The sequence below is a fragment of the Maniola hyperantus genome, chromosome 11 (assembly GCF_902806685.2).
Source record: "Maniola hyperantus chromosome 11, iAphHyp1.2, whole genome shotgun sequence".
NCBI lineage: Eukaryota > Metazoa > Arthropoda > Insecta > Lepidoptera > Nymphalidae > Maniola > Maniola hyperantus.
Window position 1 is genome coordinate 3,417,642 of NC_048546.1, and position 15,588 is coordinate 3,433,229.

Here is a 15,588-nt window from a genome sequence, read left to right on the forward strand (position 1 = left end):
CCTTCACCGTCAAAGCAAATGATATTTAGTTAATTAAAACGCACATAACTCCGAAAAGTTAGAGGTGCGTGCCCGGGATCGAACTCCCGACCTCCGATTAGAAGGCGGACGTCCTAACCACTAGGCTATCACAGCTTATTTTTACAATTTATATTTTTATTAGTATGGATTTATAGTTTGGATTTGACCGAGCGAAGCGAAGTCTCCGAGTCTATTTGGAAGGATTAGTCTATCCGGTTGTCTGTCCATCTGTCAGAGGTTCAGAACTTCTTCAAATTTACAACATAATTATGTAAAAAAAGCCTCAAGGCAAACAAATACAAACTTTAGTCAAGTATTTCAATAGAAATAAAATTATTAAGTAAGTAGGTAAATGCCTACTTTTCCCTGCGGAAGATGAAAAAGGCGAGCCCATTACGTAAGACTGAAGATCAGCTGAAATTAAAGATTGCGATGGGTTTGTGCTAAAACAACGGTTTAATTAGAGTTACTAGCGTTGATGAGTAATTTATAATGTTCTGCTTGCACAACCAAAGTTTACTTATAGTGTTAACTGTTAATAACATAACAATGCGTAACGCCTCATAAAATCGACTTGTGTAAGGCAAAAATGATGACTTTTTAGAACGAAATAATTTTTAGCTCGCAAAGATAAAAATTAAAACCGATCAAGTGTGAGTCAGGCTCGCGCACCGAGGGTTCCGTATTACAGTCGTATTTTTTCGACATTTTGTACGATAAATCAAAAATTATTATGCATAAAAATAAATAAAAATCTGTTTTAGAATGTACAGGTAAAGCTCTTTCATATGATACCTTATGTACTTAGTATAGTAATGTTATGTGAAAGTTGAAAATACTTATTATTATTTTTTCATGAACACATTATTTTTGTGATGTAACCACAAATTCACGGTTTTCGGATTTATTCCTTTACTTGTGCTATAAGACCTACCTATACCTACCAAATTTCTTACCTAAGTTTTCTTGACAGACATGACGGACAAGTGGGGTATCATATGAAATGGCTTTACCTGTGTACCTATTCTATAACAGATTTTTATTTATTTTTATGCATTCATAGTTTTTGATTTATCGTACAAAATGTCAAAAAAATGCGGACTGTAATACGGAACCCTCGGACAGCGAGCCGGACTTACACTTGACACGCACACAATATTCAATACAAAATGACTGACTGACTTAAATATCAACGTACAACCTAATCTGCTGGTCCTAGAGACATGAAATTTAGAGGGTGTGCTCTTTGAGTAAGAGTAGGTATCCACTAAGAAAGGACTTTTCGAAATTCCACCCTTAAGTGGGTTAAATGGGGGTTTGAAATTTATGAAGTCTACGCGGACGAAGTTGCGAGTATAAGCTAGTTAATTGATATAATTGATCTGTCGGTGCATTGTCCATAGAGCGTTGACAGATAATTCGAGCTGCAAAAGCCAATGACTCACGGTTCCCGTCCATTAGCCGTACAATTAAAAGTTATTAACAACTCGCGTGATGTGCACCCGCCTTAACTATTTAGTGAATGAACTCGAGTCTTTTGCAGCGCTAAGATGACGCCTCATTTGGTTGGAATTACTTTCTTTCATATTTTTTTAAATGGCCAGTTAAAAATACCTTGTCATATCTAGCAAATTACATAAAATGGGTCGCTAGTTGTAATTTTTATATTGCTCGATAAAAGTTTTTGGTTTAATTTTAACTAAGCTAACTTACTTAGTTATTATTCTAAAGTTGTTGTTGTTTCATTAATTATTTTGTTCAAGTAGCAATAACGCACTGTGTAATGACTAAATAAGCTTAGTCATATTATTATCTTTCTTACTGCAGTCATTTAAATGTATTTACAATCAGATACCTATAGCGTTCTTAGATTAGAAACTGAGTAAGCATTGTCTTTGACCATCGTCTACGTGTTGCGTTGTGTAAATCAAGATAATACTTATTTAAATACCTGTATTACTCGTAGCTAGGTCCTTATTGCAAATTACCTCACGCATGGCACTGTTGCTGTTTTAGGGTTCCGTAACTCCAAAAGAAAGAAGAAACCCTTATAGGATCACTTTGTAGTCTGTCCGTATGCTTTTTCGTCTACCGAGAGCTTTTTTCCCAGGAAAAGGTGGAAGAATCAAGTTGAAACTAATCCATACTAATATTATAAATGCGAAAGTGTGTCTGTCTGTCCGTCTGTCTGTCTGCTAGCTTTTCACGGCCCAACAGTTTAACCATTTTTCATGAAATTTGGTACAGAGTGAGCTTACATCCCGGGGAAGGATATAGACTACTTTTACTCCGAAGTAGAGGTGCGGGCACGGGATTGAACCTCGGACCTCCTCGAATAGTAGGAATCTTAATATAAAAGGATCTTAAGATAAAAGGGAATGGTTTTCGAAAAATGTTAATTCAAGTCTCAATAAAAACAAATACCAGTGCAGTATGTCAGTTTATTGCAATTTCAATAGATACTTCAAGCGGCATTTTAGTGCTCCGATACGGCACGCGCTCATGTAGTCGCATTCACACATAGTGTACTGAGACGCAACGCCGCGTGTGTCTATCGCTTATGCCTCTGGATTTTATTAATCTGCACGCTCTTCATTCTAGTTCCAATTTTAAATTGAAAGTGAAGTGAACGAAATCGAAAATGAGTGGGAAAATAAATATTTTTGTTTTTTTTTTCAATTTGTGACATTGTGGTTCTGTGAGTTGTGGATTTGTTTTATAGGAAAATGTTTAGGTAAGTTATTATGTTTAAATTAATGACTTTTTGTTTATAAATAGCAAAGGTTTGCGAGGATTTAAAAGGTTGCAAATTATTGGTAGGTGAATACGTAGGTACCTACATACAGTTTTTAGTTTTATATTAATAATTATACATATGACAGAAAGGTGTTTAAATATAAGATAGGTTAGGCTTTACATAAAAGTTCAGTCAGGAAAATTCACCTTTCAAATTAGTTTGATGATAGAAATTTCTTACTTCATTATAATAACTTATGCAATGATTTTGAAATTATAAGATCTACTATATTATACGCCTTACGCACAAATCACAATATTAAATAAGTATTTACCTGCAACCTTCTGAGTTTCACCCCAGTCTTTCAGACCTTTGGCTGAACTTTGACTTTTTTCACATTTGCCTTTAAAGGTTCATAATATTATAATGAGGAGAAAATGGAGATTACCCTGGCGAGTTTGTTGTGGGCTTCTTCTCAGACCTGTGGGGCGATTCACTAACTCAATATCCAACGATTTATGATAGCCACCGAAGTCATTTGACATTTATTTTTAATCCATTGAAGGATTTCTACGAAAAATCATTTTATTAACACTCAGTGGAGCAGCAATGTATAACCAACTAATGTCAAATCTGGCTATCATTCATCGTTGGACACTGAGTTAGTGAATTAGCATACAGGGCCCGTTTTAGGCCCTCGTAGCTTTAATTTTAAGTCTACGTAATTGTCACCATTACATCATCTTACAAATTCACCAATTGACAATAACAAAACAAAACATGAAACACAAAAATGAAACATTTTGAATAAGTAAATATTGTAGTTTAAGTATGAGCATACTCTTTACACTTACATAGCTATGCGTTACAAGGCGGCACGAAAAAATAATTATAATGACTTTCACGTGTCTGTCACTAACAACACAGAGCCATTACAATAACACCCTTACTGCCTATGCAATAAGACATCTATATAAGACATCATAAACCCCGGTAAATGTGTTGGACACTCAATAGACAGTGTAGATGGCAAAAACAGTGAAATAGTTATATTAGCTGACGATAATGACTGATTTCACACAACTTTTCTCTCTCTGCATCGTTTTTCTGCTTTAGAAGGAGATAGCAGATTTGTAAAGCGTTGTCTCTGTCGTTGAGACCGACAAACCGACATATAGGTATGAATGACAGCGACAACGCTCTGTAGAGCGTTTCGGCTTTGTAAAGCCGAAATGTCATTCTAGGCCGATGTACATTACTTTCTGCCGCGTATTGTAGCAGAGATTCTAGTTTCCCTAGCACTACATGAAATAAATAAATTTTGATTTTAACTTTTTGATTTAATTTTTAACCTAGGAAGACAAAAGTTTCCTACTTGTTTTTTAATTATCTACCTACCTACGGACCTCTCAGACGAAGTCGCAAGCAAGAACTAGTAGAATAGAATAGAATAGAATAGAATGTTTTTTTATTCATGTAAACTTTTTACAAGTGCTTATGAATAGTCAGGTAGTTTTAATTTACCAAGGATAAATACACAAAAAATACCTCTTTCTATTATTCGAACATTATTCATGTACAAGTATACTTCGTAGAGCAGCTACTAAATATGCATTTGGAATCCGTTTTAGGGTTCCGTACCTTGTAATGGAAAAACGGAACCCGTCAAGATGCTAAAAATACAGCCAAATGTATTTTCATAGTCATACAAGTCCCAATGACATACTTACTCCTCAAAACCTAACTGTAAGATACTTTCCGGAAATCTTGAAATTTCGCACAAGGATAGTCTTTTGGAAATGAAGGGAAAAATCTGAAAATTGATTGATTGATTTCACGGAACCCTCGGTGCGCTAGTCTGACTTGCACTTGGCTGATTTTTTATATCGACGCGAAACATTCTTGACCCCTACTTTTAAAGTTAAACCATTCCAAGGAATAAAACATTCGTCTCCGTTCATTTACATACATATTGCGTATTCAATTGTAATACAGAATACTTGTAGTCCATCTGACCAGAGAGTTGTCTTATTCTAGAGCAGCAATGCACTGCAAAGTGGGCTCTGCCAACTACTACAAGGTCTACCTACCTGCCAAATTTCATGATTCTAGGTCAACAGAAAGTACCCTATAGGTTTCTTGACAGACACGACATGAGACAACGAAGGGTTCCCTTCTTCGTTTTGAGGTACGGAACCTTAAAAAGGCGCTTTGTTTAACGCCTGATGGAGGTTTACTGCTCCATTACCTAACTCGAGGGTAACATATAAGCTAGTGGGAGTCATCACTGAGCTATTTCCTTTGATTTCATTATCAACAAAACAATAACGTTTCCTCCGTCGTTGTGCAATAATTTCCTGAAATACGATATGGTTGCATGTTGTTGATATGCTAATTTTTGTATGATTTGTTTCCTGTCAGTAGACTAGACTACATTTTTGTTTTACTTACTGGCTTAGTGAATGCACGAATGGCAGCACAATGATCTAAGTTGCTCAATACATTGCAGTGCGAACTAAAAATACACCTAAAAATGTGCCAATTTATTGCCCATTCCTAAGTTAAATGCGTTCCATTTCCTAAAAAATTCCATGAAGTACAAAATAGGTAGGTACGTTAGTTTTAGTTTACGCAAAACCTGAAAGTAGTTTGTTCAGTAACTGAATTGATTGCAATCATTTTTACTACGTGGTATATTTTGACCAAATAATACTTTAAAATCCTGTAAGTTTGAACACATAGTTGAATGACCGCATGAGTCAGCTGATTCGAACCGCGTAAGCAGGAGCGCGCACAATTGACACCAGCCAGCCCTCCCGTTCGCGCACAGTAGCTTGCTTGGGGTGACCATGTTTTTTGCGGGACAACGACTCAACACAACAAGCTTATAACTTCGTAAGTTTTCATTAAATATTTTTGAAATTTCGTATATTTATTCTTGTAAAAATATTCGACACGTGTTGTGGTTTTTGCCTATACTAAAACTAACGTTCTCAAACATAAGCCTTGGTAAGTTTAAATATTTTTTGTAAAAAATATTCGATACTTGTTGCGGTGTTTGCGTATACATATATATATACTAAAACTAAAGTTCTCAAACATAAGCCTTGGTAAGTGTAAATATTTTTTGTAAAAAATATTCGATACTTGTTGCGGTGTTTGCGTATACTAAAACTAACGTTCTCAAACATAAGCCTTGGTAAGTTTAAATATTTTTTGTAAAAAATATTCGATACTTGTTGCGGTATTTGCGTATATATATACTAATAAAACTAACGTTCTCAAACATAAGCCTTGGTAAGTTTAAATATTTTTTGTAAAAAATATTCGATACTTGTTGCGGTGTTTGCGTATACTAAAACTAACGTTCTCAAACATAAGCCTTGGTAAGTTTAAATATTTTTTGTGGAATCAATTAGCTAATTCATAACCCAAATTGCCTTACAAATGATTTAGGAAGTAATTTTGACGATGTTTCCGAGCGGTGTCTGCATAACAATAGATGTTGGTCAGATGGTCAGGAACCACGGTCTGTGCTCATCTGATTTACATTCGAGTTTCTACACTGGTGTATAATTAAATATAATATTTTAAGTTTCGCAATCACCAGTCCTTTATAAGTGGAGGCCTCGGGTTCGATTCTCGGCAGGGGCAAATTATAATTTACTAGTTGATGCCCGCGACTTCGTCCGCGTGGAATCAGGTAATTAAAAAAATCCCGTGGGGAACTCTTTGAATTTTCCGGGATAAAAAGTAGCCTATATCACTCTCCAGGTCTTTGTCTATACCCATACAAAAAATCACGTTAATCCGTTGCACCGTTGCGACGTGATTGAAGGACAAACCAACAAACAAACACATTTTCACATTTATAATAAGGGTACTGATAATTCCTTAATTGTCTCTGGTCTGGTCTAGTGTGCATGCTCCACCATGTTGCAACTTCAGATTGGTCGACTAGTTTTGAGATCATTGAACCTACCAAATAGATATTATGTCTTACAGAAAAATACCATAAGCCTTAACTCAACCAAAACTCTTTCTCGCTAGTCAATTAAATGAAATCCTCCTGACCTGGGTTGTCTGGTAGAGAATTTGTAGAGCATTGTCTCACATAGGTATGAGTGACAGAGACACCGCTCTACAAACCCGAAATCTCATTCTAAAGGTCGATGTACATTATTTTCTGCCGCGTACTGTATCTATCTTTATTTTATTTTTAAGTTTATATTTTGCATATTTGTTTATCTTTTGGTGTACAATAAAACATACAATTTTCATTCATAACGAAATCTATCGTATCTATCTATTGTCTGGTGGGAGGCTTCGGCCGTGGCTAGTTACCACCCTACCGGCAAAGCCGTGCCGTTAAGCGATTTAGCGTTCCGGTAGGTACAATGCCGTGTAGAAACCAAAGGGGTACGGGTTTAATAAAAACTGCCATACCCCTTCCAGGTTAGCCCGCTATCATCTTAGACTGCATCATCACTTACCATCAGGTGAGATTGCAGTCAAGGGCTAACTTGTATCTGAATTAAATTATTAAATTTAAAAAAATCTGACTCCACAATATTATGACCGGACACCGCAGCGGTGCCATTATGTCTTTTACCCCGACTTAATTAATATTAAGTCGGGGAAGTCTTATAATAAGATAACACATTAATTTTATATTTAGCAATAGCTTGGCCAATTTTCAACAATTATTATTTTAACTGGAAAACCTTGTATGGCAACGTTACGCAATAAACGATTGGTTACGGAAGGATTTGGACGTGATTGTTAGCAGTTTTAGATTATTTCCCTTAATTACCTACTATCTTTTTTAATTGTTTCGTTCTAATTAATGTTTATGTGTTACAAGGTCGGTTGTTCCTTCTATCTCAACAATTTGATTAATCAACTTGTTTTAAACTAATGATTTTATTTCTTGGTTTAACGATATATTTTAATGTAGATAACGGGTACATACCACGTTTGATGTTTTTATTTGTCGATATTTCAACCCAATTGCACTGGTCGTAGTCACGACGGGACAGCGGTGCTGCGTGAGATGAAGTTCGAGCTGTCAAGGGCAGTAGCGAACTACCCTCTTTCTTTTTCTTTTTAATAATTAATCGTGGTATGCAATCGTTATCTACATTAAAACTTGTTTTAAATTCTGTAATGAGGTCACAGGACAATTTACTTAATGGAATTGGCAAAGATTGATCATCATGAACAACCGATCGCCGCCGGCCTGAGCACGGGCCTCCTCTCAGAATGAAAAGGCCTTTGACGATAGTCCACCACGCTCTGGCACAGCTCAAACTATTGGACGAATCAGGCTAAAAGGCATGCATGGCACCCTAGCTATTATGAGGTAGGAATTCGCTAAGAAAGGTTTTTTAAAAATTCAACCCCTAAGAGGGTGAAATAGGGATTTGAAATTTGTTAGTCCACGCGGACGGAGTCGCGAACATAAGCTAGTAATTAAATAAAATTGGCCGATAAGTCGAAAGGAAATTGCCATAATCACATTGATCTAATAAAAGTTTGGTAACGTATCTACTCGTATTGTATTGTCCATTGTAGGTAGATTACTAGACATTACGTAAGACTATCGAATCTGAGGTTATAGTACGCGAGAGGTCGAGATGGCAATCGGGACGCCCTGCATACCCGCACAGACCCACGCTAACCCGGTGCGGGATAGCGCGGGTGTGCAGGGCGTCCCTCCACCCCCCGATACCTCCAAACCCCGATTGCCATCTCTACCTGTCGCGTACTATAGGTAGGTTGGAAGGTTTAACTGTGGATCTAACTTGAGTTGCCACGCTCCGTCGCCGGAGCAAGACAGGCTGTCGAGCGCGACGTTCATACCTTCATACCTAACTTAACATAAGGCTTGCTTAATACAACACTTGTTAACTTTGATAAGAAGGAGTTTATTGAAGTTCTATTCTATAACAATGCCCTTACAGCAAATTATTTATAAATAACGCAAACTTATTATTTTAGGTAGGTATGTAAGTACCCTTATTACAAAAGCGAAAGTATGTTTGTTTGTTGGTTTATTGGTTTGTCTTTCAATCACGTCGCAACGGATTGACGTGATTTTTGCATGGTATAAGACGATATAGTTTAAGACCTGGAGAGTGACATAGGCTACTTTTTATTCCGGAAAATCAAAGAGTTCCCACGGGATTTTTAAAAAACCTAATTCTACGCGGACGAAGTCGCGGGCATCAGCTAGTTTTATTATAGCTAACAAACGCCAACACGTGGTAGTCACCTTTATTTTCAGTGGCATAAACACCATGAACCATCAATGCGTTTCAGGCTTTTGAGTAGTTTTTTATCCGTCCCTTGAATTAAGGACGACCTCCCTGGCGCAGTGGTAAGCGCTGTAGTCTTATTGGTGGGAGCTAGTCCCGGGTTCGATTCCTGGCAGGGAGTTGGAATTGTATGATTTCTAAATTTGCGGTCTGGTCTGGTGAGAGGCTTCGTTCGGCGCTAGTTACCACCCTACCGGCAAAGCCGTGCCGCCAAGCGATTTAGCGGATCGGTACGAAGCTGTGTAGAAACCAAAGAAAGTGGTATTGGTTTATTAAAAATACCATACCCATACCCCCTTCCAGCTTAGACTGCATCGTCACTTACCACTAGGTAAGATTGCAGTCAAGGGCTAACTTGTATCTGAATACAAAAAAAGAACTCCGCAGAAGGAATCTAGATGGCTATTTCAATTTGCATGTACGTTCCACGTATGCAATGGTATTTTATATGTAATAGGTCGAATAAATTCTCACCTATTTGTAGGTTTTCCGAGACCTCGATAGATACGAAATACCGTTAGTAGTCGCCCTTATTTACCTCGTACCGTATATTAAATGAATCGAGATAGGCACGGGTACATCTTAAGTGGTATTAGAGAGGCACGTGAAAAGAAAATGCCTTGGAGGCTTTTGCGCGTATGTAAATTGATATTTTCTTACGGTTTTCTTTTGAGATATTTAATATTTTTATCTTATTACTAGCGACCCGCCCCGGCTTCGCATGGGTGCAACGTAGATACTAATGTGGGGTCATTGAGGTGTCATTGCCTCGGAAACTCTCAAATGAGAGGATTTTTTTCCGACCTAATTCACATTATTTCAATTTCTCTAGGGATCTCTAATGTTTTGAGAATTAAACTATAGCCATAAACCTTCCCCTTGAATCACTCTATCTATTGGTGAAAACCGCATTAAAATCCGTTGCGTAGTTTAAAAGATCTACGCGTTAATATATACATACATACAGACGCGGGAAGCGACTTTATTTTATACTATGTAGAGATTTAAAGCTTGATTGAAGTTGATAAGGTTCTTACTCTGTAATAGGTAAAATCTGACAGCCCACTGACATCTTGATGTAATATGACATTTATAAATCATCATCATCATCAATCCATTATCGGCCCACAACACAACTGATTACAGTACGCGGCAGAAAATAATTTTACATCGACCTTTAGAAGGAGATTGCGAATTTGTAGAGCATTATCTCTGTCGTTGCGACCGACTAAACGTCATATAAGTATGAGTGACAAAAACAACGCTCTACAAAGCCGAAATATCATTCTAAAGGCCGGTGTACACTACGTACGTCTCCTCTCAGGAATCAGAATGATAAAGGGTTGGCCATAGCCTCCATGCTGCGCTGGCCAAGTGCAGATTGGCGGACCTCACACACCTTTGAGAACATTATGGAGAACTCTCAGGCATGCAGGTTTACTCACGATGTTTCCTTCACCGTTAAAACAAGTTATATTTAATCTTGTAGGGACTTCCACACGCCACGGTCTTGCGCCACCTAAATCCAGCGGTTCGCTGCGACTCGTCTGATGTAGTCCGTCCGCCTTCCAACGCTGCGCTTTTCGGTGCGAGGTCGCCATTCCAGCACCTTGGGACCCCAACGACTATCCGTCTATCGGTTTTCCGAACCACCGAGCTATCACTATCTATCACGCACTGCTGAAGGAGTCCCCTCGCTGTGACATATTTGCTGACAAATGGGCTGACCTCATGGGTCAGATCTTGCACTTTTGTGAAAATTTATAATTTTGCTTTTTAAAATTTATAATTTTAAGTTGTTAATTTTTGTAAGTATGTTTATGTTAGTTTGTACTCGTATTTTAATTTGTGTAATTGGCTTTATGGCCGTTCTAATTAAATAATAAATAAATAATAATAATAATAATAATAATCACTGCTCTCTAATATTGGCGTCTATCCATCACGTATACAATGTTAGCAAATATGCCCAAAATATTAATTTAATCGTAAAAAAGATAAGTCATTAAAAATCCTCTGAAATTAATAAAGTAAACATTTAGTATCTAAAACACACCCAGAAATTAATAAATAATCATGCATGTCCACTAAAATACATTCAAGACACCTTATTTTTGGAAATTGCCGAGATCGAGATTCGAGACGCATAAAAATGCAGTTCACAAAAGAAAGCCGCAAGTAGGTAAACAATAAAATATTCAAAAGTCGTTTACAGTTTAATTTTACTCGACCCAACTTGTGCGCAATTCGTGTATTTTGATGATAAAATCGTGACAAAACGAAAAAACCACTGAAGTACGACTCGGACGTATTCCTAAAATAATTATAATTTATCAATTAATTGATAAAAGTAGCTCACAAGAGCGATAAAGTCGCAAAAGACGTGGAAGAGACATAGAAATTGACAGACTAAAAAAATGAGATAGACGGAGCTCTCGTCAGCAATCATGTTTATTAAAGTGAAGTGGTCCTGATTCTCTTTGACAACGTAAGCGTAATACACTAAAAGTGATGTCAAATTACACACTTCTTCGGATAAGAATTCATTTTACGAATGCAATAAGCATCTTCGTCAAGCATTCGGCTTCTCTGGTGCGGCTTCGTATTCTGACGTTTCATTTGTGGTTATACTTCTTTATCTTACTCCTTTAGTCTAAAGCTACCTAATTTAAAATTACAAAATTGCCTACAATATCTATTAGAATAAATTGTTTGATATCGAATCGCGTTATCGAATTCATTTAGTATGGCAGTTTCGATTAGTGATAATTCAAATTTTATAGTACTTAATCGGTTAGTGATAACTGATAAGGAAATAGATTTAAAGGCTACAGCCTTTGTTGAAAAATGTAATCCAATTAACTTAATGGCACTCGTTATTGCTACAACATATTAAAAGCATTATGTAAAGATTTATCTGGCAAGATAAGGTTGCATTCATTTCAAACAGTCATAAAGGCACTAGGTAGCACATTGTATTAATAGATGCCTACACCACCGAATACAGAAGAGAACAAAAATAATGTTAAACACAAGTAGTCAGGCTTTTAGTGGAACAGCACAAGGAAGGGGCCTTCCTTTGCTGGCAGACCAGTAATTGTCGCTATAACGAGTAATATTCTTAGAATTTGTTTACATGAAACAGAGAATATGGTATCATACGACTTTAGCGCAAAGAAAATAAATATACTCACCTTGGAATCTTCCACCACCATATTCTATCAGATCAGGTCATTTTTCGCGTACATGCCAAATAGAGAACCAGCTCCAAACCAGAGCTCCGATTATAATCACATGATGACAATACGCTTATGTATATGACCTGTATGCCAATCGAAGATGTATTTTGATTTAGTGAGATTAAATTGTGGGTTTTTTTCATTTCCAGGACCAAATCTAGCTCTGTGCTAGGGTCTGACACTAAGGAGCCAGTTCCCGCGCCTTCGCCTGCTGACTCCGGCGTGTCCGAATTGGAACGAGATCAACATGATTACAGGTAAAACCTACTTACCTACTAGTTTCCTAATCCCTGACCCTTACATTATTTCGACCAAAACATTCAATGTTTGCATCGTTGAAAGGTGAACACTATGAAACCCGTGACCTTGAGTGACACACATTTCTTTACTAGCAACTTCAAACGAATCTTACCGGAAGGAATGTGAAATTTCCAAGATACTTGCAAGCGATCAATAGTATCACTGTGCTAAAGCATTCATGGAATTAATTGTCTGTTCCCCAATGTAAACTAAATTTTAATTGTTAAATGTTTACCATTTCAGCACAGCAGATCGTCTCCGCAGTCACGATGTTCGTCTTCGAGCGCCACGACTCATGTTGCAGAGCTACGGGAGTAGGACGAGAGACGAGAGAGATGCAGAGTTGGCAAGAGTTAGACGAGATAGGGCGTTGCTGAGACAGAGGCTAGAGGACACTGAATGGAGCTTGTGCCAGAGAGCTGGAGAGATTTCTCTGTTGAAGACTCAGCTGAAAGACGCTCAGGTAGGTCGAAACATTTAGTTACAAAGATAAGTATTATTAAGAGAGACCCTATAACTATTAGCAACGTAACCATATCGAACATAGGATGAAGGTTATGGCTGATTTAGCTAAAGACGCAACCAAAAATAATAAGAAGCAGAAAAATAGATGGACAGGGCTAGACCTATCTAGCTAGGTAGTTAGGTAGGTTCGGAGTGATCCAAAAATAAAATAATTTTATCGGTACTAAAATCCAAGTAAACACGCATACACCATTTAGGTAGACAATGTACTGTGTAAATAAATATTTCTTTGTTTGTAAAATATGAAGCGGAGTAAAACTTAACTTTAATATTTATATTTATAATTTTCAGAACGAACAAACCGCCAAAGGTCACGAATACCTGACACTGAAAGCCGATTGCCGTCAACTACGAGAGGCTATGGACAAAAAGGACAAAGAAATAATGAGACTACGGGCTGAATCAGACGAGAAAGACAAATCAGCGAAAAGGTTGCAGGCAGAAGTCGACAGACTAACGAAAGACTTGATGGAAAGCGTTACAGACCTAACTAAAACTAAAGAGAGCAGTAAAAACGAAATTGAGAAACTAAAAACCGAAGTAAAAGAACTGAGACAGGAACTCTCAGACGTATCTCTAAGCGGATACGAAGGTATCGAATGTGGACGAACTATGAGGGGTATCTACGATGTATGCAAGACAAATGAGTATCACTGGACATCCAGTGACAGTGCTTTAGAAGATGCTGAAGTACAAAGACTGAATGGTGAATTACCGGATTCTTGTGGGGACCCATGTCCAGCCAGTGCTATGGTCGAACGACTCAAATGCGAAATAGAAAACAAAGATGCCCAATTCAACAACGAAAGAAGAAAATGGTCCGAAGAAAAAGACAAAGTACTGAGATACCAGAAACAGTTACAGATGAACTACGTACAAATGTTCAAACGATCGCGCAATCTCGAAGCGGAGATCGACGGTTTGAGGCTAGAACTCGAGCTTTGCAATAAGAATATGAAAAATCTTAACCAACACAAAACCATAGAGTTGTAAATGTACCAAATTCTATAGAATTTAATATTTATTTAGATGATACTAATGCTTTTGTAAATAGTTTAAGCGTGATCTTGCCTTGTGTGGTCTGGATGGTTGTCAGTTACAAGTAATGTCATGAAAGTATTGGGTTAAATAGTTTCAAGGATTTTTAAAGGCAATGTCATACCCAAAAGCGGACTTCAAAAAGTAGTGGTGCTGCCTTTAAAATAATACTAATTTAAATATTACATACATGCGTACTAAATTAAAATATGTTATAGATATCAACTGGTAGATAGGTAAGTTCGATGCTCTCTATTCTAATTTACCATCACTTAGTTTGCCAAAAGTTGCCAACTCAACTGAAATCAGAGATGATTGCGATCGTCGCTGAACGATCTTTGATCTTTGGAGGACTTTGGATTTGTCAGTCAAACTATAAGGTTCACTCTTTTGATAAGAGAGTAAAAGTACTCCATCTACTTTTTTATTTAGTCTATGATTGGAATTTGGAGTCTGTTTTAGAGATTTGTGTAAATAGGCCCTTATTTTTATATTAAGATCAAATGTTTGTTCTTTTGGCAAAAAGTGCAGTTGGCGTCACGTAAAAGTGCTTTAACTTTGAATCTGTGACAGTGCAGTACACCTCCGCAGACACATTTAAAGCTCCTTTTTACCTGACACCAAATGTAGAGATGGTATTAGATTTTTCGTCATTTAGTTTTTCACAAGTACTGAAAAACAAAATGACGTCATCAGCACCTGTCAGTTGGATTTGACGCGTTATATGAATCGCAGAGGACGCAGTTAGCATAACAACTTCATTTATTGCATATTACCTTTACCTATTATAAATTCGCGATCTACTGGTAGTAAGAGAATTCTAAAACTTGCTCAGCTAGTCCGATCAGACTGGTCTCAATGAGCCCTTTGGTTTTTTTAGTACAGATATCACAGAACAAATAGACTAATCTGAAGTTGCAAAATGGCGGTTTGCGCAGGTCATAGACTACAAGGATTAAAATATGAGGATAAAACACTCAATACCCCAGCCCAATATAATAGCCCAGCTGAGGTCTGCTTTTATACAGAGCGCCTGCTAATATGTTCAATTTTTTAATTCAATGTTCAGATTGGTTTGGACTCAGGACTCCTTGTTTTGACACTATTAAAAAAAACGTGCGTTTTTAGTATAACTTAGGGTTGTTTGCGTCTCGTCTCGTAAAGTGTGATCAGCTTTATATGAAGAATACTCAACTGACAATTAATTTAAATGCCCCCTTTAAATTATTGTACATTTACTAGCATAATATTAAAGTTTAAAGCAATATAGTTACTTTATAACGAAGAAAATAATACCTAGATACCTACTATTTGACAAAATATTACTAGCTATTGTAGATAATATTAATAGGTAATAACCTAATAAAAATAACTATTTGTTTTAAATACATATTTGTGTTTTATTGAAATG

General features: G+C 37.0%; 1 protein-coding gene across 4 annotated transcripts in view; it reads left to right on the top strand.

Annotated features, from left to right (window-relative positions):
- LOC117986481 (leucine zipper putative tumor suppressor 2 homolog) overlaps window positions 1–15,567 on the top strand; it is a 138,205-nt gene extending 122,638 nt beyond the window's left edge. For 3 of the 4 annotated variants that reach the window (XM_069501931.1, XM_034973319.2, XM_069501933.1), the window contains 3 exons: window positions 12,464–12,571; window positions 12,858–13,077; window positions 13,431–15,567. In XM_069501931.1, coding sequence (XP_069358032.1) covers window positions 12,464–12,571; window positions 12,858–13,077; window positions 13,431–14,132 — 1,030 coding nt within the window. In that variant the 3' untranslated portion in view covers window positions 14,133–15,567. Of the gene's footprint in view, window positions 1–2,530; window positions 2,756–12,463; window positions 12,572–12,857; window positions 13,078–13,430 lie in introns of those variants that run through there. The other variant, XM_034973320.2, reaches the window with a different exon arrangement.
- The last annotated feature ends 21 nt before the right edge of the window (window positions 15,568–15,588 follow it).